General features: G+C 38.0%; 4 protein-coding genes and 1 pseudogene across 13 annotated transcripts in view; 3 read left to right on the top strand and 2 right to left on the bottom strand.

The window, feature by feature from the left end:
- LOC148731706 (FYVE, RhoGEF and PH domain-containing protein 4-like) overlaps window positions 1-24399 on the bottom strand; it is an 81660-nt gene that overhangs the window by 13168 nt on the left and 44093 nt on the right. The gene's annotated exons all lie outside the window — the stretch shown is intronic.
- The window catches only part of LOC148731704 (uncharacterized), a 75071-nt gene continuing 50689 nt past the window's right edge, over window positions 18-24399 (top strand). The window contains exons 1-7 of one of the 9 annotated variants that reach the window (XM_088762051.1): window positions 33-514; window positions 2337-2569; window positions 2678-2830; window positions 3568-3871; window positions 4737-4895; window positions 5316-5446; window positions 6066-6245. In XM_088762051.1, the coding sequence (XP_088618177.1) occupies window positions 3761-3871; window positions 4737-4895; window positions 5316-5446; window positions 6066-6105 (441 nt within the window). In that variant the 5' untranslated portion in view covers window positions 33-514; window positions 2337-2569; window positions 2678-2830; window positions 3568-3760 and the 3' untranslated portion in view covers window positions 6106-6245. The other 8 variants (XM_088762054.1, XM_088762052.1, XM_088762050.1 and 5 more) reach the window with 8 other exon arrangements.
- Window positions 9100-10455, bottom strand: LOC148731712 (uncharacterized). Its single transcript, XM_088762077.1, has 3 exons — window positions 10354-10455; window positions 9337-9435; window positions 9100-9210 (listed from the first exon to the last, which is right to left on the bottom strand). The coding sequence occupies exons 1-3, from the start codon at window positions 10447-10449 to the stop codon at window positions 9100-9102; spliced, it is 306 nt and encodes a 101-aa protein (XP_088618203.1). The 5' UTR covers window positions 10450-10455.
- LOC148731711 (uncharacterized) lies at window positions 10605-15131 on the top strand (annotated as a pseudogene). Its single transcript, XR_016001507.1, has 5 exons — window positions 10605-10652; window positions 12894-12935; window positions 13372-13566; window positions 14050-14148; window positions 14925-15131. The product of XR_016001507.1 is annotated as an uncharacterized LOC148731711 (transcript).
- On the top strand, window positions 22402-24170 carry LOC148731710 (uncharacterized). Its single transcript, XM_088760780.1, has 4 exons — window positions 22402-22416; window positions 22526-22668; window positions 23467-23473; window positions 23946-24170. Exons 1-4 carry the CDS (start codon window positions 22402-22404, stop codon window positions 24054-24056), a joined length of 276 nt encoding a protein of 91 aa, XP_088616906.1. The 3' UTR covers window positions 24057-24170.

Below are 24399 nucleotides of genomic sequence, written 5' to 3'. Positions count from 1 at the left end.
GAAAACTTCAATTAGCGCTCATCTTTGAATGAACTTTTCATCTATTGACCGCTAATGTACGTTATTTCTCTTCTTGACTGATTAGCTTAATACAACATCCCTATAAAGATGGGTTTTTTTCCGTCGTTCGATGGGAAGACGAGAACGGCGTGAGTGTTTTAAATGAAAAGTAAGTTACGTATGATGCACGATCCTCGCAGTAGAGAGCGCTATTTATGCAATAGCAAAAATCAGACCTGAAAAAAATCAGGCTTGTACGGGATTCGAACCACTGACATCTACGATACTAGTCCAGCGCTCTACCAACTGGGAGCAGGCCGTTAAGTTGATTCGTTATAAACCCGTGATGATAAATCAGATACAATGTATCAGATACATTGTATCTGAAAAGCAAGTTGTTGGCGCCGTGGAGTTAAAAGAAGGGACAACAGTTCACATATCGACTTCATAGTAGTACAAACAAGTAACAAGGGTCGAGCGGCTATTTATAAAGCTACGATTTTGAAAGTTTGTGGTGAGTATAAATTGCGATATTCAGTACGTGATCAAAACTGAGAATCGAATCGGTCAGTTGCATGCGACAGTTTCTTAAGCTTACGCTTAAAAATGAATCAAATCTATCCGTAAGGTAAAGGTTTCAGGATTATTTTAGTCACGTTTGACAAGCTGCGACCCCAGCAATAAAAGACACAGCTGCTAAGCCTGCAGTTTAGGATAACTTTGTTACAACTTGTTGTTACAGTTACAACACGATTCTGATTAAAAAATCCATTATTTAACTGTTATTAAGCCCTAGCTTCATTCCCAAGAGTGTTGGGTCAAAATTGAGTAGAAATCTTTGAATTTCGATTTGCAGTTCTAATCAACAAAAACAAACAATATACATGAAAATGCTGCTTGGCAGCTTACATTTGAATGCTAACACAGAAGTGTTTTATCCAAAGAAATTACAACCACAAAAAATTAAGTCAAAGCCTGACTCTCACAGGAAAGGGTAAATACCATTTGTATCATTTTGTGACTGATAGTATTTATTGCAATAAACATAATTCAAGTTAATGTATTTCATGGAAAGGAATCAACAGATTTTATTCACAATTTTTGTCAAACCAAATTGAATGATTGATTAGGACTGTTTTAAATAAATAGCTGTAATCGAGGATAGTTTTTATGAAGTTTTCAAGAAAAGAAATATAAATCAAATTTCACTGTAATATTACTACACGTTAATAATAATAATAATAATAATAATAATATAGATCAATTTCTATAGCGCATTTCCATGTAAATGCTCTAATGCGCTTTACAACACTGTGCGGGGGACTTTTCCAGACTGCCGGCGGCAGTTTACAATTAATAAAGGAGAAATTTTTACAGATGCCCCCTCCCCCCCTTCCCAGTAAACAGGCCAGACCACATCACAGTAATCTCGTGATGTGGGTTCTTTAACGTCCCTTGCCGAAATTAACTAATTGATAGGTGCAGGAGACGGGACCTCCGTGCAGGAGACGTTGCAGGAGACGCTGATGTTAATATACCATAGAATATAAAATATTTTACATCTAAACCTGAGTTAAACATGTAAATAAATTTCACTTGACTAATTGAATTTTTACGTGGAAGTTAACGCATGTATTCATTTTATATTTAGTTATCTCAAAGTTTTCCTTAAATTCCCTGTAATTGTTGAACATTCTTAGAAATTCCTGCAAATTCCTAGGAATTTGTGGCAAGTTTTTAGATTTATAGCCTTTCAGAGAAGTGATTGGTGCTCTGAGTTGGAATTCATAGGAATTGCTTAGAAATCCAAGTCCTGTTGGCTATGAACTTGGAATGTCTGGGTATTTCTAGATTTTTAGAACCAGAGTGGTTGCAGTTGGGAATTTCCATTCAGAAGCAGCCCCTTCCCATTTTTCCTGTGTAAATGCTCAAAGGCTTGTGCAGACTTAAGACAATTAAACTGAATAATGTATTTAACTGTGTATAAATCGACCTTTTATGACCAAAAATATCAGCTCAAAAAATCACACTTGACTTATACACGGGTCATACACAAAAACCTGACCCAAACAATCCAAGAAATTAGCGTAACAATTTCCAGTTGTGGGCATAATCTAACAAAACAACACATGTGGTGTTCACAATAACCTGGTGGCCTACGATAATTTCTTATTTGCTTTCTGCTTTCAAACTAGTGTTGACTGACTTGGTTTCAAAGTATCTTTGATTGCTTCTTCCTCAAGCTCCCAAAGTATGAGAGGTTATAATTGTGAACCTTCACCTCCTCAGACTCCATTACTCAGTAATAAGGCTATATTATTGTATGATTCGTACAGATTTACAGTAAGACACACTTTGTAAAGAAAGTAAAGAAATTTTTCAATGATAGGATACGTTTGGAATATGATATGAAGTTCAAGGATGCTCACGGTGGAGATGGGACACTGGAGACTGGACAGATGACTCGGATCAAATGATTTTGATTTTCTAGTCTCCATCACTTTTTCAATGGCTCATCCTTGAGCTCTACTGCAAAGAGCCCCCTGGCACAAGTAAAGACTTTAAGACAGTAAGGGCTCTAGATTGACTTGAGGTAAACCATCATAATAGATAAAAATAATATGTGATCTATTTTGAATACTGATTTGGAGTAACTTGGCTGTTTGATTTCTTGCAGTTGGTTCCTGTTGATTTTGCCAAAAAAAAAAAATTAGAGTTTGGAGCAGAAAAGGTTTTCCAGTCCTAGGTGATAGTGGTGGAATGGGAATTGGCGGCACTACATAATTATGGTGTTCTGCATCATCCTGATTTTCTTACTGATCCACACAAGGTACAGAGCAATGAGGGCAGTCAGTAATTTTCCCTGGCCTGCTTAAGTAAATATACATGTAATTAATAACAATTTAATATTTATATTGTGCAAATTAACATTGGGATATGATCAAATGCACATCAGAATGTTTCATGGTGGACTTAACAGACTGCTTGCTGCAGTTTACAGTTTTTTGTAAAGACTAATTTTAATAGATGCCCCCAATTTCAATAAACAGGCCAAACCACAACACCGGGAACTACATTCCCTACTCCCCTGGTCTGGGGCTCAAACCCTCAACCTCCCTCCTGCACAGCAGTCCAGCACTCTACCACTTGAGCTAACCAGGTGGCATAATGAACACTTTTACCCCTAAGATCATGTTTAATAATTTTCATTACTGTCTGCCATACAATTCTTATAGTGTTAGTTTGGAGAATTTGGTATTGGATCATCCTTCACATTTCTGGGATCAGAAAGTCCAGTTCTCACTGATATTCTTACCCCATTTTGATGACTGCCGTTATCTATTACTGTGCAGACACATGGCAAGAGCTTCAATTGCTGATCATTTCCTTCATTCTCATAACTTTAATGTATGATTTTGGGCTGATGTTCCAAGGAGAAATTAGATGCTAATCACTCTGAGGGGTAATCATGCATTTGTCTTCCAATAGATCATGAGTACCAACCGATCAAAGTGCGTGAATAATTCAGCTTGTTAGGTTAACTTACTGCTTAATCTTTGTTCTCAGGCAGCCGAGTACGTCTGGGAATCTTCAGGTAGCTTTCTAGCTCCAAACGGAGGTGTCATGCGCACTTCAATTCTAGGAGTTCATAACTTTGGCGACATAGATGCAGTAATAGAGAGTACTAAGGCAGCATGTAAAGTCCCATGCAGACCCAAGATGCATCGCGTCTTGTGTTGCCGTGACAACAGCCATTGCAATGATGTTGCAAGGAAAGCATTTTGTTGAGGAGTCTGGAAGCTATGAGGCTGAGGCATTGATAAAGGAAGCTTTTGGTTATGTTTGTGCCACACTTGAAACTGACGAGAAGGTAATGTTCGCTAATGTGTTATTGAGCACGCAAAGAAGCCTCGTGAAAGCTGGTGGCCAAAGTAACCATGCTAACCATTGAATAAATAACTAATAAATAAACTTACCCCACATAATAAACTTACCCCCCCCCCCCCACATAATTTAAAGGGGGTAAGTTTATAAGAAAACTGTGGTGCTGCATCGGTGGGAGGTATAAAAAGATCATTTGCTGGGATCAACTAAGTTGATAATGAAAATTAGCCAGCTTAAAAATTGTAAAGCTGACATTTGGAGCGTTAGCCCTTTGTCAAAGCGACTTGCTTTATTTGGCCCTCAAGCAACCAGGGTTAGAAATTTCTCCTACCAGCTACTTAAAAGCTCAACATGGAAAGACTCTATCGAGATAGCCGGCTTAGAGCCTGGTTCTCAGGTTAAGTGGAGATGCAGGCTCCCTGAAGTGCGCACGTAAGCCTAGACATAGGCAGTCCTCTCTTAAGCGTGTATGAAATAATTCTAAGGTATTTCAGTTTTCTGTTGATTTACAAGTAAAATTACCAGTAGATTTTTGACCGCTTCAAGGACCTGTCATTATTTATCACCAGTCGAAAGGGGGGGGGGGATTCTTGGGAGGTCTCCAGGGGGAACTGAGAGAGAACCTGTCGTCGCCAGTAGAGTTTAAATGGGGATTATAGAAAATTTACTCCGGTACCATAGAAACATCCCAGAGCGTTATGGGGAAATCTGGTAAATTTTCTCCTTACACAACCAAAATCCTCACCCCTCCCCTCCTCAGGCGATAAATAAAGACCGGTCCCATAGAGCATCTGTATGTGACCTGTCAGTTTAAACCAAAGTGAGAACCTTATCTCGTGAATTGCTTTTAGAAGGAGGGTTTGGAGGAACACATGTTTACTAAGTCATTGGAAGATCTACAGCTTGACCAACGCGGCAAAAGAGGTTACACGTACAAATGTTTAGGCGCCGGAATTTGGTCCTTGAGGCAGGATGATTTTCGTGCTGCCATAGAAGCTGTGGGATATGAGGTAACTCTGATACTTGGCAAGACACAATATCTTTTTGGATTTTTCTTGTAAAAACCATCATTTTGAAGAGTCCAAACGAATTGTAGTTTCTACGGAGTTTATGTCTGAATTGCCGAGGGAATGTGAATATGAAGCATTGTCATACCTTTGGAAATTTTCCAAAATTTTGATGTGCTACTCATCTTACAAGAATTTGCAATCTGCAGGCAAGGCCCATTATGTAGGACTATCGGTGCACCATTAGAAGTAAGTTTATAGGGCTTTGTTAGGTTGTTGGAAAATTTTTTACGATTAAAGAAAATTTTAAAGTTCAAGTTTTAAGCCACATATATTTCAACAATGTTGTGAATTTTCTTCTTTGTTTTTTTTTTTTTTTTTTTTTTTTCACGCACTAAATTGCGAACCTATTTTTCTTCTCAGCCCGGAGACGCTGACACAAATGGCGCAGTAGCCAGGGCGCTGTTAGGCTGTAAACTGGGTGCCAATAAACTGCCAGAATCTTGGCTCAATGAATTGCTACATAAAAAGTGGCTAGATGAGAAGATTGAGAAGTAAGTAAAACATAGAATGGCTAGAGGTTTCGAACATTTAAATATAGGCAAACAAAACAAGGAACTGTATCATGGTACATTTCAAGTGACAAATCACTCACGTGATGGGCACGTGGAACGAGGCACGCGCAATCAGGTGCGTGACTCGGACCGTAAGTCACGCATAAAGTCACGCAAAAAGTACAATTTATATAAACTGGCGTTTCTAATACCAGTTAAAAGATAATCATTATAACATGTACGTTCCGAAAAATTGTAGAATAAACGCTCCCTGAAAAGGTCTTTGAAAGAAATGTTTATATTTGTATCAGTAGGGCCTCTGAAACGAAGATGATAATCCACGGCTTGTGTAAGACGGAAACTGGAGCAATTATAAGATCGTGGTTTACATAAACCGCGAAATGTTCGTATGAGGGTTCATGTCTTAGGTCTTATGAACATGTGTGAGGTCACGAGCACGGGAAAAATGCCCAAGCGCGGGAAAATATTGCGCTTTCGCATTGTAAGGTCGCGTCTTGCGTAAGCCGCGAATGAGCTGCAATGCCATTTATACGAGTAGTTTCACATCTTATCAAAGCCGCGGCTTATTCAAGACGTTCTCAAAACCCCTATTTTGCAGAAGTGGCCTTAAAAGTGGCAGTGTAACGTTTACACGATGAGTTGGCGACTTAGCTAAGCTGCGAATTAGTTTCTTAGTGTAATCGGCCCTAATATTGGTGAACCTGCTTTTTACTCTCAGTTGGCGGAAAGACGGCGGAAGGTAACGTTATGTCATTTGCATTTTTTAATTTTATTGTCAAACAAAGCTGCTTTACCTTTTTTTTCAGGTTCTTGGCTCTTCTTGGTCTGACTGAATGAAGAATGAAAACCCGCGCCTTATTTACTGTGACGATATTTAGCAACAACTTTTTTTTCTTTTATTTTGACCTTATCATTTACACTGCTTTTTGAACTAGTATTTAGATAGATCCAAATAGATATTATTAGAAATTTTAACTAAGTTATTTCCTTAACGGTTATAATTTAATTTTAGAATCTTTTCAAAATTAGATCTTATTAGATCTAAGCAGAAATTTATAAAATTTGAAAGGGGTTTAGCTCACATATTTTTGTTTCTATGCACTTGGATTATTATAGAATGCGAATGTGATAATATTCATGTTACTTTGCGCAGTACAAGCCCTAAATTGTCATTTACATTTTAAGTTTAACCTATAACTATGAGAAACAAGGAGAATACTACCTGCGCTAGTTTTAGCGTCATGTTAGTGTTATGAGTAACACATCTGTATACATACACGCACAGAAACTCACAGAAACTCGCCTTCTGAAAAGAAGTCTTCAAACGTAGGTAACAGTTAACGTATGTTCCGTACAAATGGAATTGGAAGGATATATTAGATTACAAAAGGACAAACGGGTCATTGAAGCTCTACCGAATATACATTGAGATGTAGTGAAGATACTAATAAAACAGTGGACAAAACCCCAAAGAATGTATCAAGTGAAATAACTTTACTTCGGTTCGGAAATTCCTCAGAACGGTGAATTCAGATACCCACCCCAGTAAGGGAAAGATTTAATGCGTAATGAAAGGATGGCGCGCATGGTGACTGAAAATCAAATATTGGCGCAGAACAAAAAGAAATAAAGAAGTTTAATTTTTGGTTGCAAGAAGGAATAAACATTTCAAGAAAAGGTGAAAATGGGGACAAAAAGTCTTGCGATGGCATAAAAAAAAAATGGTTACCTCAAAAAGTGCGAGAGAGCTGGGGACAAATAACAGTTGTACGTAACGAAGAGTACGACGGGAGGGCAGGTTGCCCAGGACAAGTCAGTATAGGTGTGAGAGACGTGAAATAGAGAGAAACATGACAAAGCACCGTTTTATATTTCTTTTACTTGCTCAAGCTGCTACAGCCCTTTATGTCTATGTTTCCTGTGTTAGGTAAATGTCCGTGTTTACATCCTGACACACTGCACAAGAGGAAAATTAAAGGGTGGGAAAATTGTGATATCTGTGGTGTTCTGACACACCAATCCATCCATACAGCCACATCGATGCAAATCCTGAGAAAAAGAAATTGGAAATACCCAAGGATGACTAAGTTAAAAATATTACTTATAAATGAAACCCTTGGCCTTCTATTTAGTACCTTGAGGTTGCAGGCGCCGTCTTCTGGGATTTTCAGAATTGACCGCTGGGCCAGAATCGGACAGCAGAAATTTGGGGCGCAGTCAACGTCAGATTGACACCTCTGGCTTATTAAAAAAATTAAGAAATAGTTACTAATAAAACTGCTTTTCGAACTGAACTGCATGCTGATTCCTTTACATAAGGATCTGTTGGTGGGCTTTTTGGTTCGTTCGAGAGGTAAACTTCAATTTGTCGTTGACACCCGTTTCTAGAAATCTCCTTCATCTCGTTCTCAGCAAAGTAAGACAACCCCTTCCTAGGCTGCGCTCTAGTTATCGTAAGAATTCCCAGGAAACGCTTGACTCTGTAAGCTGTGTTAGCTGCGCTGACAAAAAAAAAGAGAAGAGTGCACTTCAATCAGCTTGGAAAACTCAGGTTTTACCTTAAAAGAAACTGACTTTAAATATACTTAGCGAAATAAAAATAACTTTTTTTTCTTGTTGTTACTGTTTATAATCAAATTTGTCGAAGATATACTGAGAAACAATACCGTCTTGTTGACATAACCCATAAGGTAAGGTTTTCGTCAAATCTTTGGTAAGTTGTCACAGATATTGTGGAACAATTTGCTTTGAAAATATTATTTGTTTATAAAAAAAATTAAAATGTAGATGTTCAGGTAACACTAGTATTAGTACGTATGATGCACGATCCTCGCAGTAGAGAGCGCTATTGCTCCCAGTTGGCTTGTTAGCTCAATTGGTAGAGCGCTGCACTGGTATCGCAGAGGTCAGTGGTTCGAATCCCGTACAGGCCTGATTTTTTTCAGGTCTGATCTTCGCTATTGCATTAATAGCGCTCTCTACTGCGAGGATCGTGCAACATACGTATCTATAACCGCAGTTCAAATATGTGAACTTTATATATTCATCGTATCTAACTAGTATTAATGATATGTAAAGCTATCCCTCGAAAACGAAACGGTCCTATGTAGTGTTAAGGATTTTGCAGCAAGTAATTTTGATATTTAAATAAGTTAAAATCACACCTCCCCCACCTCCCCACAAGCCCATCCCATAATCATGGGATGGGCTTGTGTAGCAAAGCAGCTCAGTCACATTAGTGCATAGCAGTTATCAAACTGCGTATTCTTCCCTTTAATAAAATTATTTTGATATGTGATATGGAGAAAACAAGGAATCCAGCAAATTTCTCTACTGAAACCCAAGATTAAAAGAGAATTGAGGTTGCCATTTCAATGAATAAAATTAGCCTTGCCTGTTTTGGGTTTGATATTAAATAACCAAAGACGACAAAAGGATAAAGTCGATTTTGCGTTTCTGCCAGAAACGCAAATTACACCACTTGCTCTTTAATTTAAACCGCAGTTCACGCCAACATTTGAAAGAAAACACTCACGTTTTGTTTTAATGTTTAGCACATTTATTTTGGAAACTGCATCTGGAGTTTTTCAATCGTTGTTTTCGCTTTTACAACTAAAGCTAGACGCCATTCTTTAAGCATCCATACACTGCCTTAGAGAAAGCCTCGCTCCTGTGATAAGAAGCGTGATGTAGGCTGTCTCCTTACATTCTAGTCCATCTGCGCAGCCGCACTTGTGTACGTCCTAAAGAATAAATGAAAAGGAAAATGTTATTACGCCAAAAGCTTAAGGAAGCTTAAAGTCAATTTTGGAAAGATGAGAGAAACTTTATCAACATCTTACCAAAAAGAAATGCTATTAATGGCTTACCGTCAAAATGCAGGTGAAGTATTTCTTGAGTTTAGGAATACATCGCTTGTTAAAGGCACAGCATCTATTGTAACTGCAATCTTCTACGGTGAGGCATCTCTAATTCACGAAGAAAATATAATTTTCTTTGAAATATAAAGCAGCCTAGGTTTGAGTTTCTTTACGTTTTCTCAACTACCTCACGAATGGATGAATAAATGAAAAACTTTATTTAAGTGTATGTTTTTAGCTATAAGCTAATGGAGGACACTAAAAAATTTAAAAGTCAAATACATTTACATATGAAGATAATAGTTATTTACAGTAGATAACTAAAAAGACTATAAAGTTATTTAGTTAAGTTTTAAATTTCAATGAGAGTTGAAAGGTCGACTTTTCTTATGTTCTTCTTGAACGAATTTAGAGTTTCTATCGTTCTTAGGTGTCTTGGTAACTTCGACCAGATGAGAGGTCCCATATATTTAATAGAATTCCTACCAAATCTTACAGTTTCGAATCTTGGCAGTTCGAAGTCACTGTTCCGTCAATTATACTGAGTGTTCTTTATATTAAATAAGTCAAATATTCTCTGGTATGAGACTGTGCTTAACTTTAAACATCAAGGTGGCAATGTCTTGTAGGCGCCGATTGTACAACGTCGGTAGTTTGGCGCGACTTAGCAGTTCTTGATAGGACGCTGATCTAGTTTTGTACACCGCCCTAACTGATCGCCCCTGAATCCGCTCAAGCTTTCTCCGATGCTTTAAAAAAGTGCCATACTAGATGACAGTAGGTTAGATGAGGCAGAATTGATAGTTTAGCAATACAGGGTATCAAATTGCGTAGCCGCACTAGGACCTCTACATTTTGACTGGCCTTAGAGCATAGATCACTGATATGACTAGTAAAACTCAGTTTTTCATCGATTTGAACTCCTAAAAGCCGTATTTCCCCCATTCTCTCAATAGTATGACCGTCAACAGAAAAGTTATCGGTCCTCAAAAATTTTCAATCATTCTAACAAACTTTCAAACTTACGTTGAAGTACAGGCAGCGCCTGACCCTCGTGGGTGCATCTGCTGCCTGGTTATCAAGGTCGATCGTCTCCACTTCGATATCCATATCTCCCGGCATGCATTGTTTAACGGGATTCTCGATTCTGTGCTCTATCACATTCTTGGTGAGAACGAAGAAAAGACCATTCTGGTAACTGCAATCTCCTTCCTGGCCACAGAAAAGGAGTGACGAGAGCAGAATAAAAATTCTCATCCGGTGAATTATAATTCAAAATGAACTTGCCACCCGCTTTGCCGTATGACAGCGAGCTTAATGAAAAGGTAACCTTACAGCTGAATAAATTCTTAGGAAGTTTGTTCTTCGTTCTTCTTCTTTGTTTTTTTCTAACTTAGAAAGGCATCGATTTTCTTTTTCTTTGCCAGTCGCTAATAATGACACAAAACTAGTATAACCTTGGTCTCTAAAAGATTCACTCTATTGCGGTGTCACCTGGCAGGACGCTACAAAACACAAGTCTCTTCATGAAAAGTATTCGAAGCATATATGTGGTAGAATTGTTACAGAAAATTTGGGTTACCAGACTTCTTAAAGACAGCATTTTATGGCCTTGAACAATAAAATAATCTAATTAAGGTTTTTACTCACCGGCTTGTTACAAACTGAAAGTTCAGGAAGTTCTGAACGTCCCTGAAGAAAAAGAAAAGAACAACATGTAGAAGAAATGTGTGGAGTGATTGGAATCGGACATTTTACTCGATGAGTACAAGCGACAAAAACAACAAACAGAACAGAAAATGACTCATATCTGGTTTCCAAGTTTGCTCACAAGTTTAAAAAAGATGTATGTTTTGTCTTTGTTTCCAGTTTTCCTTGAGCGTGCGCGTGGTTTGAAATAAAAGAAGTTCTGTGAAGTATTTGATAATGAATTATTTAAAGATTTAATAAAGCAGAAAACACGCCGTTTGCCAGCAAATACTCTTTTCCAGTTTGATAGAATTAAACTCAGTTTTAGCGGTGCGTGTCTAAAATTGAAATAAAAGATGATGTTCAGTAGCAACATGTGTCTTAAATCCCTCAAAGCCCACCAAAGCAAGTGAAATGCTCAAGCTCAAAATTAGTATGGCAGTCATCATGTTTCTTTCGTGTAACTAAAAATGCCTAAAGTATACAACTGGGGTTTAGTTCACACTCTAACGGGACGTTTCAACTGAAACGTTGTTCCTTATACTTCACTATTGAAGTACAGTATTTTCACAGATATTAAAAAAAAGCAAGAGTACTTTTAAACATCTTACTTAAACGAACATTTTCAATGTGATAATGTGTTTTTTCAGCTGTTTGTACCCATACACCGCAAGGGTCATGATCGAAACGCATGCGAGTGGAACCCTTGATGCCAGACAAGGGATTTCCATCATATCCACGCATAATAGCATTATTTTATCACGTGTCGTAAGACTTAAAAAAATAATATTGTAAGGAAGTATTCATCTCTACAGCACAGACACATCCGCCTGTATATTAGGACGACAAGTCCTTTGCACGCTAACCTTTATATCGCTTTAGGTTGTTTAAGCCAGTTACTGAAATCCGTGGTAGTAGGTTTAAGTGTGCAGTACACTTTTTCAAAGTATCAATGCATGTTGAGGACATTTTTTTTTTCTAATGGCAAGTTATCTTCATGTCTTTTTCTGCTTTTTCTTTCATTCTTAGCGTAAAAGATATAGTTATCAAAGTTAGTAAAAAATTAATGATTCATCTATTTTTTTTTTTTAAGATTTTTGATTGTAAGCCACCAAAACAGTACTCAAGAGGTTTAGAGAAACCGACTAAATCGAGGTAAATATTTTTGCTTAAGAATAAGAAAGACCCCCACCCCATCTGTTCTTCCGCTGACCCCTTAATCGAAAGTCGAGCAATGGTTTCGCTGTACGTGGCTCAACCCTAAGCAAAATCTTTGGACTCAGCGTTTTGGCGGCTAAAAGCCAGGAGGACTCAGCACAAATCAGACATGACTAAATTGGCATTGCAGCTGAACAACTTTGCACTGCGTTAAGAGCTCCTTTCTGCTAACATACAAAATTATCCAACACTAACGCACTGAGTGTTGTCTCCTAAACTGCTTTACTCAACACGCAGTTGAACAGGCTTCGTTTCATTCTTGTTTAAACGTGCTGTTTGAAATACTTAGCCTCATTTTGCACACCTTGAGATAAATTGCAAAACATACCCCTTCAAAATTTTTCTCGGAAACTTTAAGAGCAGGGCGCGAGGGCCTCTAGTCACAATTTGTTTCATCAAGATCATAGCCTCTACATCGTTGTGAGCGATTCAAATTCCATTCACTCAAACTCAAGCCATGAAGATCTTCATTTTTCTGAGCCTCTGTGCTGCTTTTACTTTGGTAAGTTTCCAAAAGTGGAAGCGTTTCATTTCTTTTAATATTCCATCTTTTCCCTCTCAGTAGAGTGAAGAGAATCACTAATTCATATCCCTAACCAAATCACGCGTTTTGTGAACGTTCTTTGGAGAGCCAATTAAGATGCTTGTGTTTCTTTCAGGGATGCTCAAATCTTCCTGAACTTGCAGCCTGTAACAGAGAGGTGAGCTCAAAACACATTTCTCATCCTTCATGGTGTTGATAAATAGTTATGGTAATAATGTTAGTAGTCACTTCAATGGCTTAGAGAAATTTTCAGTTGAGCGTCGAAAGTAATCCGGGATTCCTTGGTTCTGCTTAGACTCCACTTGGTGATTGGTCCAGAAAACTCTCGCCTTTACTTTTAAGAACCTCAATTAAAAGCTAAAATATTACGTGAGATGGCTCTACCTCCCAGATTGTAGTAAGGGAGGGGAGGGGGGCATTAGAGCCCGTCCCGCCGCTCTTATTCCGCCACCAAAGCTTCTGCCTCAAGGTCTCTAAGACTATTGTGTTGTCCTCGGAATTTTGGTCCTCGAGCCTGTTAGTGCAGTTGTCTCCCTGTGTGTCTCAGTTTATAATGTATTAGTTACACCCACGTCACGTGAATCTTATAACAGAAGGGAGACTGCAGCTGCCAAACTGGTCTGTCCTGTGTTCTGACTAAAAAGTTGATCTACCAAGGACAAATGACCGACGTCAAACAGTGCATGCCAGAAGGGATGGAGATAGAAGTGGAAACAGTGGATCTTGACGGGGAAGGTGCTATGGCTTCCATGAAGAAGAAACGTTTTTTGTTTAATGGATTATTTAAGGTAGGGGGGATTTAATTGTAATAATTGGGTAACCATAGAATCATATATCACAAGCGAGACTGTTCCGTCTAAGGATTGTAAACCGGTCTAAAAAAAAAAAACAAGGGAAGGTCAAGAAATACACTGAACGAGCGTCAAACACGTGAAAGGCAGGAACATAAGTCGTGAATTGCTACAGTTTCAGTTGCGTTTAATTGATTGATAAGATCAAGGGATGTTAAACCCACTATATGCACCAAGTATTATCAACATATTTCTTTCATGTCTAAAGCTTAGTGTTACACGAATGTTACTATTGCCAAAAGGTCTGGAGATATGTCACGAATTTATGTCACAATTTTGGGAAAATATATGATATTTTTTAAAAACATATTTCGACAGTTCTTCTGTCATCTTCAGTTCAAATTTAGACAACTTTGTGCTTTGCATGTTTTTAAAAATGTCGTATATTTTCTAACATGTTACTATTATTTTGCAAAACAGAGATGTACAACTCAAACTGACTGAAGAGAAGACCAGTGTTACTTATTGAACAAGAGATGCTCTCCAAAACTTCCGAGGTACTTTACATGTTATTTAACGGTTAGTTGAAGAATGAAGGTTTACATTATTTCTTGTAGTCCAGTCGTAATAAAGGCAGTAACATCGGTGGGGTATCATTAACAATCTTGTTATCGCTATCCTTATTTTTGCTGTTATCCTTTTGATCGTAATTATTATTATTAGCATCCGCCATTATCATTAGCATTATTAGAACTATTATTATTATTATTATTATTAATATCATTATGAGCAGTGTTAATAGCCTCATCATTAATACTATCGGTTTTGTTCTTATTATCATTATTATTATCATCAGACTGATAATTATAAGCAGTGCCAGCATCATTATCAAAATTATCGATATCATCATCACTGTTGTCATAACCATAATGAAAATGAAAAAAATACGAAAAAATACGCGCCTCTGATTGGCTGAAAACGAGTGTATTTTTCCATGTATTTGTAACACGATTTATATTACAAATAGTGCGCGTGTGCTGTGAAAACTTCGTTTTTCTTGACTTAATGTGATGATTTTTTCTTTTAAATTATTAGTAAGTAATACCATGATTCTTCTTGCAATTTAATGTAAAAGAGAACCTTTGTAAATTTTTCAGACTATAAATTGCACTTACCTTACGGTACCGTGCAATGTTTTTGTCTTTGAAAAATTTACTCGCACTTATTCATACCAAACTGCACTCGAAATCATGTCATTATCCATATTTGTCATTTTTATTATTTTCATTATCGTTTCATTATCATTTCATTACAGTAACTATAACCAATAATATTATCTGATTGATTTTTTTCAGCACTTGCACAAGTGTGGTTGCCGTGACGGTCTCATTTGTACCGAAACAGCCTCCGTTACCATCCGTCTGACTGCTATCAAGGTCGCCCTGAGGCAGTGCATGTAACTCGTACCAGTCTCTTGACCGAGACAAAGTAATCAGCCGAGGAGAAGACAAAACTAACCATGTAACGCTTAGAATAATTTCAATGAAAGGAATAAAGAAAGTCTTCGAGAAAAATCTGGAAATTACTTGTTGAATTCAGTTAACAGACTCTTTACTTCGAACAGTTCACTGACTTGCGGCATAAGATTGAAAGTCGATCATTTGTTATCATTCAGCCAAGCAAGGGGAAAAATTGAACAATTCCTGTGCACGTAGGAAATTGTCCCACAGTTCTGAGAACTGTTCATTAACTCTTCTCCAAAGACGATAAAGCTAAAAATATTCGTTCTAAATTGCAACTTATTAGGTTATCTTATATTGCCATGACAGCAATCTCCAAAATAAAAAATTCATAAAGAGGAAGAAGAACAGCCTATCAGAGACTTACATTTTAGGTTAGGTGTCGAATATGAATGAAACAGAGGAAAAAATTCCAGAGTTTTCATCACGTAGTCGTACACCAGATTTTTACTTTTTCTACTCAATTGTTCACTATTGAAGTAATCTTAAACGCCAGTGGTGTGGCAGGCGAGTGACGGCCTGTGCCTCTGGCGCGAACTGTTAAGGGGTCCAGTGGAAGTGAAACAATTTCGTAAAAAAATCCTTTCATTTATATTTTTAGGAAAAATCAGACTAAATAACAAGAAAGAAATGCTGCTGCTCAAAGGTGGTGGGCGGGAGGGGTGGGGGTTACAACTCCCTCAGCCCCTCCTCTGGATCTATTTCTGATATAAAATCCTTCAATTCTTCGTTCTGAAAGGGCAACAATTTGCCTAAGATCATTTCTCAAAAACCAGCAAATTTTGAAAGTAAAGCGACATAACACAACCCAATAGCCCTTATTCCTGTTCCGCGCGCGCAGTTTAGTTGGACAGCAGTATCCTATGGTTGCGTACGCGAAAGCGAGGCTTTCGGGTCAAGCTTTCCTGAAGATTACTAGCAGGAGTGTAGATAATATTACATCGCTGTTAAAGCTTAGGTGAAACATAACGGTTGCACACTGTATAGCCTTTGGCTGTACGAGCTGGAGTTCAAAAGAAGATTGTCGCGGCCTCGCATGGAATTCCTTGCCGCTATCAAACAAAGATCTCCAGAAATGGCTGGTAAAAATCCGAAGGGAGAACACTCCTTTAAACAAAAATTCCTATGTATGTAGCAAGTATTTTGAGCCTGAGTGCTTTGTAAAGTCCCTAGATTGAAGACTAGCATACTTACTGCTGACTTCTGATCAAAAGAGGAAGTCCAAAAAGCAATTCTTACGGAAACAAGCGTTTTTTCACGGAGATACACAACTATGACAAATAGAATATATGTGCGATTTTTTTTCTTTATCTCTCTTTGATTAATATCGGGAAATCCCGTTAAACAGTTTTTGGGGACAGTCTCAGAGAATTCCCAATAAATTTTTCTCAACTTGGGAGCGTGGCCTCACTACTGAATGATTCTTAACTAATTAAATCCAGCGGTTTTCAAAACTATGAAGCCGCAGAGTTTAACATTTGTTTTTATCAGTAACGAAATTATACTGTATTATATTCGGAGGGAGCTCTGAATTAAGTTCTATTAAATGAATTCAATTGTTTTTCGTATGACAGATTTTCAGAACGATCTAAGCCATTGTGCTCACTTGGAAACCAATTCCTCAGATGGATGAGAAACCACGGCGAAGCGAATTTAGGCGTGTGTATCCAGCCATCTTATGCCGAAGGCCATGGAGAACTCTGTGTAAATACAAAATTGTCAAATGGTCCAACGACCTTTGAAGAAAAACTATTTTCTAATCGTACGTTGTCTTGAAATTAAAACAAGATCAACAAAAGATTGCTATGCTAGCTAAGTGACTGTACAAGTCTGATGCTATATTTGAATTAAAGAAACGTTTATTATTCGATGCTCCTGCGAATACATACTTTATCTTGCTGCAAATAGAGTAAGAAATACAGTTTGTTTTGTTTGTTTTACCAGCCTTTTTTCATCGCCATAAAAGGAAGCTTTGATTAACAAAATAACACACACTGTTAGCCCTTGTTTTAAGACTTCTTAAACCTGTTATAGATACTTCACGGTATATGACTTATTCTCTTAAAGCATGAACAATTTAACGCAACCATGTTAGTTAAGTTGTGTTTGTAGACATAGACTGTAAACGTAGTTATTTGTCGTAGTAGAAGCATTAACAAATCGTCGAATCACCATTTTTCAGAAGTCTGGGTCAGAAAAATTCCTCATTTTCCCCAACAAGGGATTACTGAGGCGCGTTCTGAGAAACATGCATGCCAATTTGAATTTCTCTCCATAGCAAATGGTTTCTTTTGTATCATTTCTACAATTATATTCACCATAAAAATATAAGGCAAGGATACAACTGAAATGTAATTGCGTTTGATAAATTTACTTCATTCCTTTCAACAAACAGCTAAGCAAATTTTGATTTCACAAATACAGTTATGCGCCTCAAAATTATAAAACCGCTGACACAGCAGATTACAGCACTCAACTTCACCAAAAGTTCATTTGGATCTGAGAGTTTCTGTTAGTCGTTTCATTGAAGTCATGAAGATTCTCATCATTCTGAGTCTTTGCGCTACGGCTGCTTTGGTGAGTTTCACAGCAACTTAAGAAATAATTTCAAGCCTTTTTCCTCATAAAGATGATTTATGTGCTTTTCAAAAAGTTTTTCCATTAAGCGACAGGCACTTTCTTTCCTTCAGCGAGCGAAAAGTTTTGAAACAATCTATTAAGGCGTCATTGGAGTTTAATTTTTTGTGTTACTAGAAATGATTTGTTTGATGTTTTTTCCGATGTTTCAACGATACCAATTCTCTCCTCTTGGATTAAATGGATGTATGCGTCAGAAATAGAAGTGATAATTAAGAAAGAGCTTATCTGATACAAGAAAAAGAATTGAAAATAATAATCGAGGTTGGTTTTTTAGTGTTTAGAGTCTACAGTCACCATGATAATACAGCCTTAGAAGTTGGCACAAGGCAGTCTCTCGTGGGACAATTTTTAAAGTCAAGATATCTTTTCTACCCTTCTCCAGGGATGCAGTAATCTTCCCAAACTGGCCGCTTGCAACATTGCTCCGGTAGGTGACTGAATGATGCTTGGGGTTCTCAGACTGTTTGGGTGGCTAAAAGTATCAGTAAGAGAAGAATCACATTCTGTAATATATATACCAGCGTTTGTCCACCGCTAGCTGGACCGCACAAAATCCGCTGGTAAATACAATGCACCGCACCAAACTTCTTTAGAGACGTCTCCTTCTTTATTATTGTATTACACCATGAAACTAAAAATTGATTTAAGAAATTATGGACATGCAGATAGATTAAAAAATGCTTCAGGTGCATCAAACTTACAAAATTGCCGGGTTTGGCAAGGGTTGAAATCAATCGAACTTTTCCTTTCTTTCCTTTACTGATTTCTTTCCTTCCGAGCACGAGTGCTTACCAAAAACTGATCAAAGGGCCTCTTATCAAATATATTGAATTACACTTAAGAACGCGTGACAAGCCACCTAGTGCGACTTAAAAGATTATAATAAACCTGAAATCAAAGAAGGAACAGAAACTCGTGCTATAGGGGCACTTACAAAAATAATAAAAAAAAAAAAAAGAAACACTGTCTTAGCGTCAAGAGGATATCAGGGGAAGGTTTAGAAGAAAAGGCGACCCGGTGGACTGCTAGATCAAAATTATGTTTATGTACGAGAAAGGGAAAAGGGAAGAGAGATTAATTTAATTTTAATTTAATAATAAGTTCTTATATAGCGCATTAAAATTGAACTCTATGCGCTTTACAATTACAAATTAACAAAATTTCAATAAAAATCCTATACATGCAATTCGCTACTCTATCTAAACTAATGAATTATTACGTGTTATACATATGTTTGACAACGTACGATATCAAAAACTCTGGTGGCTTAATTTTTGAAAAGATAAGTTTTCAATAAGCGTTTAAAGGAGTCAACAGATTCGGCGTTTTTTATGCATTCAGGTAGTTGATTCCACAAATACGGTGCGGCGTAGGAGAATGCTCTTTGCCCATACGTTTTAGTTCGAATTGTTGGGACCTCAAGTAGATTCATATTTGATGAACGGAGGTTTCGTGCTGGAATATATTGACTAAGAAGTTCAACAAGATAGGTTGGAGCCATGTCATTTAGTGCTTTGTATGTTATCAACAGTATCTTGAATTGAATTCGTTTTGTGACCGGGAGCCAGTGAAGTTTCATAAGTATAGGTGTTATACTGTCTCTTGATTTAGCACCGACTAACAAGCGGGCAGCTGTGTTTTGGATCCGTTGGAATTTTTCGATGTCACAAATCGGTAGACCGTACAATAGGCTATTACAGTAATCAAGTCTCGATGAGATGAAGGCATGTATCAATCTTTCATTTTGCTGCGTCGAGAGGTATTTACGAACGCGACCAATATTTCTGATTGCTAGAGACGACGATTTACAGATGGAATTTATATGCGAGCGTAAGTTCATCACAGAATCAAGCATGACGCCTAGGTCTCGGACAGTATTAGATAAATTAATGATATCATCTCCAATATTGATATTACAGAAAGGAGGATTTTTTGAGAAGCGTGAGAGGAAATGAATGATTTCTGTTTTTGAAGGGTTGCACTGCAATCTGTTTTTCTTGGCCCACTCCATGATTGCATTAACACATGATTTCAATCTTTCCATGCCTAGCATTCTGTCAGAGGAGTTAATCTTTATGTAAAGTTGCGAATCATCAGCATATATCATACAGTTTAGGCCATGTTCAGCAACAATGTCTTCTGTAGGCGAGGTATACATTAGAAAGAGTAGTGGACCAAGTACTGATCCCTGGGGTACGCCGTAGGAGATATGTCGAGGCTTAGAGATGGAGTGTTTGATCTTCACTGACTGAACACGATGTTCTAGGTATGATTTGAACCATTTCAGTGCGATACCTCCAAATCCGAAACGTTTCTCCATTCTTTCAAGTAATATGTTGTGGTCGATCGTGTCGAACGCAGCGGAAAGGTCTAGCAAAACAAGTACTACTTCTTCTTTTTGATCTACAGCTCTTAGGATGTCATTTGAGACTTTTAGCAAAGCAGTTTCAGTGGAGTAGTATTTGCGGTATGCTGACTGCATCGCTGGAAATAACTGGTTCTCGGCCATATATCTGTATATTTGATTTGCGACCACCCTTTCGATTGTTTTCGAGAGAAAAGATAGATTTGCAATCGGTCTGTAATTTGAGAGACAGTTCGGGTCCAATGAAGGCTTCTTTAAAGATGGACGTACCAGGGATTGTTTTAACTGATCAGGAAATTCTCCGTTAGCCATGGAGGCGTTGATAATCTTGGCTATAATTGGCGTCAAGTGTGGAATTGACTTTAGGATTCGTGTTGGAATGGGATCCAGTTGACAAGACTTAGTTGGAGATTGAACAATAAGTTTGTGAACAATATCAGCAGATACAGGTTGAAAAGTTTGGAACGACGAGGTGACTGGATAATTGACGTTGATGTTGGGTGCTTGGGCAGTATGGGAGTCCAAATCCGATCTTATTTTCTCAATTTTTTTGATAAAAAAATCGTTGAACGTTTCGGTCAATGTATCCAATGAGTCATTATTAAGGAGTGCAGTAATGTTCTTCGATAAGAATAGGCGAGATACCATCTTGAATAGTTGTGATTGGTCAGAGGAGCTGATCAGAGTCCGATAATAGTTTGTCTTTGTCGCTGTTAGAAGATCATTGTAGTGTTTGCAGGAATCAATAAATATTTCGTGGTGAATTTGAAGACCAGATGAAATATATCTTCTTTCATGACGACGTTTGTCTTGTTTAGCCTTACGAAGTTCATCAGTATACCAAGGAGAATGCGGTCGCAGAGTGACCCATCTCTCGTTCACAGGAGCATGTTGATCAAAGATAGACGAGAGATTAGTATTATATTGTGTAGTCAGCTCAGTTACACAAGACTGTGGATTAGTAATGAGATTAGATTCTTCGATGTCTTTGATCATACTAGCTAAATCAAGCCTTTTGGTGTTTCTGTGTTTAACATGTAGTGTAGAAGGTTTCGGTTTTGTACATTTCACCTTACAAGTAACCAGATTATGATCTGAAATATTGTCGGCTGATAGAATGCGAACATCCGTTATAACATTATTCTCTTCACGAGATAATATTAAGTCCAATGTGTGGCCCAGGCGATGAGTGGATCCAGATACATTTTGAATTAGATCAGTGGACTCAAGGAGATTTAGAAAGGAGGCAGCTTCAGGATTTGATAGATCATCAACATGGCAGTTAAAATCACCGGCAATTATAATGGGCTGCCTTGATAATGTAAGTTCTTCAAGAAAAGATGAGAATTCTTGCAAAAAGCTATTTCCAGTGTTGTTCTTTTTGCATAGAGGAGGGCGATAGAGAACAATTAAACGGAATGTCTCACTTTTGTTGGATATGCTCACATCTAAGTACTCAAATGAGCTTGTGTTCATGATGGAATTTTGCAGTACGGTATAACCATCTCGTATCAACAAAGCGACTCCGCCGCCCTTACGATTCCTTCTTGGTATGTGGTGGAGTTTAAAATGCGGAAGAATGTTGTTGATGTCAGTAATAACATGGTTGTCATCCTCGGTTCCTTTAAGCCAAGTCTCTGTTATGGCCAGGATGTCTAAATGGTGGGAGATGACCAAATCGCATAAATGAGTTGATTTTTTAACAATCGAACGCACATTGAGGAGAGCAAAATTACTGGTGGATTTGGTTCTCGGTAGATGGCCAACGCGTGTGATAGAGATGACATTGTTGATGTTTCTTGAGTAAATTTTCTTTGATGGTCGTCGATGCGTAGAAACAATGGTTGGAATGTAATAATATTGAGAATCTTCGTTTTGAATAATTAAATCTTCCTTTGGTTGAGAAATTGCTCCAAAGTCAAATTGTGACGATAAGAAACTTATTTCAGGACCAGGGTTAGAAGCAATGTCACCAGCTAAAGTAAGACGAGCTTGGTTGAAGGTGGCAGTTGAGTTAGCGTAGTATTTGACTTTGGATGCGTTGTAACCTTTAGGTCGTAGACAAACGAAGCGAGGCCGATTAGATGTTGAATAACAAGGTAGTAATACAGCAGAAATCCACTTGTTAGGATACAAACAATGATTCTTGCAAATATAATCCAAAGAGGAAATGTTTAGGCAATCCATATGTCGTTTTTCAATTGAAATAATATAAAGAACTGTGACAAAAATAAAGAAAATCAAGCAGCGATATGAAGCACGTCCGTTACCCATAATGACCGAACTGGGAAGATTAAAATTCATTATATGATAAGCGTTTTGGTTGGTTCTTAGTTATGATTTATCAAATAAAACAAATACATTCCATGTCGTTGTCTGTCTGCTCTGCAAATGATCACAGATGACGTCGAAATGTGGTTATTAATTTCAGGGCGGAGGAGACTGTGGCTGTCAAGCCGGTTTGTCCTGTTCGTTGACCAAGAATATGATCTACAATGGACAGGTTATTCCTGTTAAACAGTGCATGCCGGAAGGAATGGACATTGAGGTGGAAGAGGTGGATCTGGATAACTAGTCTGCTGACGAACCCATGAGGAAAAAACGATTTCTTTTTAGCGTAAGAATTTCAACATCCTCTCCGCGCCTAGAGGACCAAAATGCTATGAGGGGGAGGGGGAAGGGGGAGGAGGAGGTTGAGTGAGGGAGCGAAAGGGTAATATCCCCCAATTTTACTGAAAAGTATGATGAACTTTCTGAAAATATACCCCACATCCACATGGAAGCCTGAACCACTGGTATTGTTTCAGCCCTAAACTATACCCACCCACCCCTACTTGGTTATCGCACTGCTTCCTACGATCCCTCGAGTCTCAAATTAATTTTCTTCAATTATCAAATACCGAGAGAAGAATTTCCCGTAAGGATGGGCCTCATTCTAAGGATTACCTTTGGACACGCTGAATCTGTGTTCCCATGCTATTTCGCAAGAAATTTGATCTTCCTTGTCATCAAGTATCTCTCGATCGAATTGATGCTGGGAGTGTTGTCCTCCTAGGACAAATTCAACATTACAGAAATGAGAAAAAGTATTTTTTTTTTAGCTGACCTTCTCAGTCCAAGGCATATTTTTTTATTTCCGCCATGTTGCATTTTAATAGAGGTGCAGTTCCGAGGCTGAATGTCAAGATAACTACTGCTGCGCGCTTGGCAAACGTTGCGCTCCTAAACTCGGAGAGTTCTTCACTTGTTTTTTTGTGGTCAGTAACAAAGTTCTTTTTATAAATGTGTTTGTGACTTTTTGGTAATGAATACTCGAAAAGTGAAGTAAAATATTTTGATTAACGATATAAAATCTTCTTTACTTGGTTTTAGTGACAATGTCAGTGTGTTATCCGCTAAGGCCATATTTTTTACACTAGTTGTAACTACGTCGTGAAGATTTCGGTCAAAATATTGGAAAAGTATTGGCACAGTATATTAGCGACAGAAGTCTCAGAAACTTTTCATTATTTATCTCCTTTGAGCTAATTTTGAATTTTGAAGGAGATCACATGATTTTTATGAAGAACAGAGGAAGGGGGGATGAGTGATCGCCAAGAAAGTATAAAGGGGGGACTCAAGAAAATAGACTGTCAATTAACTGTCAATGGTAAGAGGGGTAGGGCATAAATATTTTACAAGGTGTTATGGGGGATCAAGTGAATGTTATCTGGACACAACCAAATTCCTCCAAGATCCCCCCGGTTCACTTATTAGATACAATAGTTAACATTAGTCCCTTAATCTTTCTTTATAATTTCTTTCCATGAGTGCGCCTCGTACGTTTTACTCTCTCTTTTTTTTTACCATAGAGCAAGCATAACTGCGGGTGCGGTAATGGTTTGGCCTGCAGAGTAACAACCACGATCCGATTGCCTTTTAGGATCAAGATTCCCATCAAACAGTGTGTGAAGCCCGAGTAAACATGGCGCCGAACTGATATCATCCAAAATTGCAGATAAAGTAGTTTGAAATTTGTAGAGCAAAGTCTGTAACAACAAAGGGAGGAATAAAAGCACATTGAAAACCTTAAACAATCTCTTTTCAAAATATGACTTTGTCAGCGGGTATTAGAGAGCGCCAAATATGAGTCAGGTCCCTCACGGTCACGGTCAGTGTTTTCTGTATCAGGGAGGGTAGGGGAGGAGAAGGAAAGTGGAAGGGGGAGGGGAGCGTCAATTGGTGGGAAATTTGAGCTTCGTAGCATGGTATGAAACCTTACTAGTCAGCGAATCTTAGCTTCGCTGTTATTCCTCTCTTCACTAT

Source organism: Stylophora pistillata, chromosome 5 (assembly GCF_964205215.1).
Source record: "Stylophora pistillata chromosome 5, jaStyPist1.2, whole genome shotgun sequence".
Taxonomy (NCBI): Eukaryota; Metazoa; Cnidaria; class Anthozoa; order Scleractinia; family Pocilloporidae; genus Stylophora; species Stylophora pistillata.
This window is presented reverse-complemented; position numbering and strand designations above follow the sequence as displayed.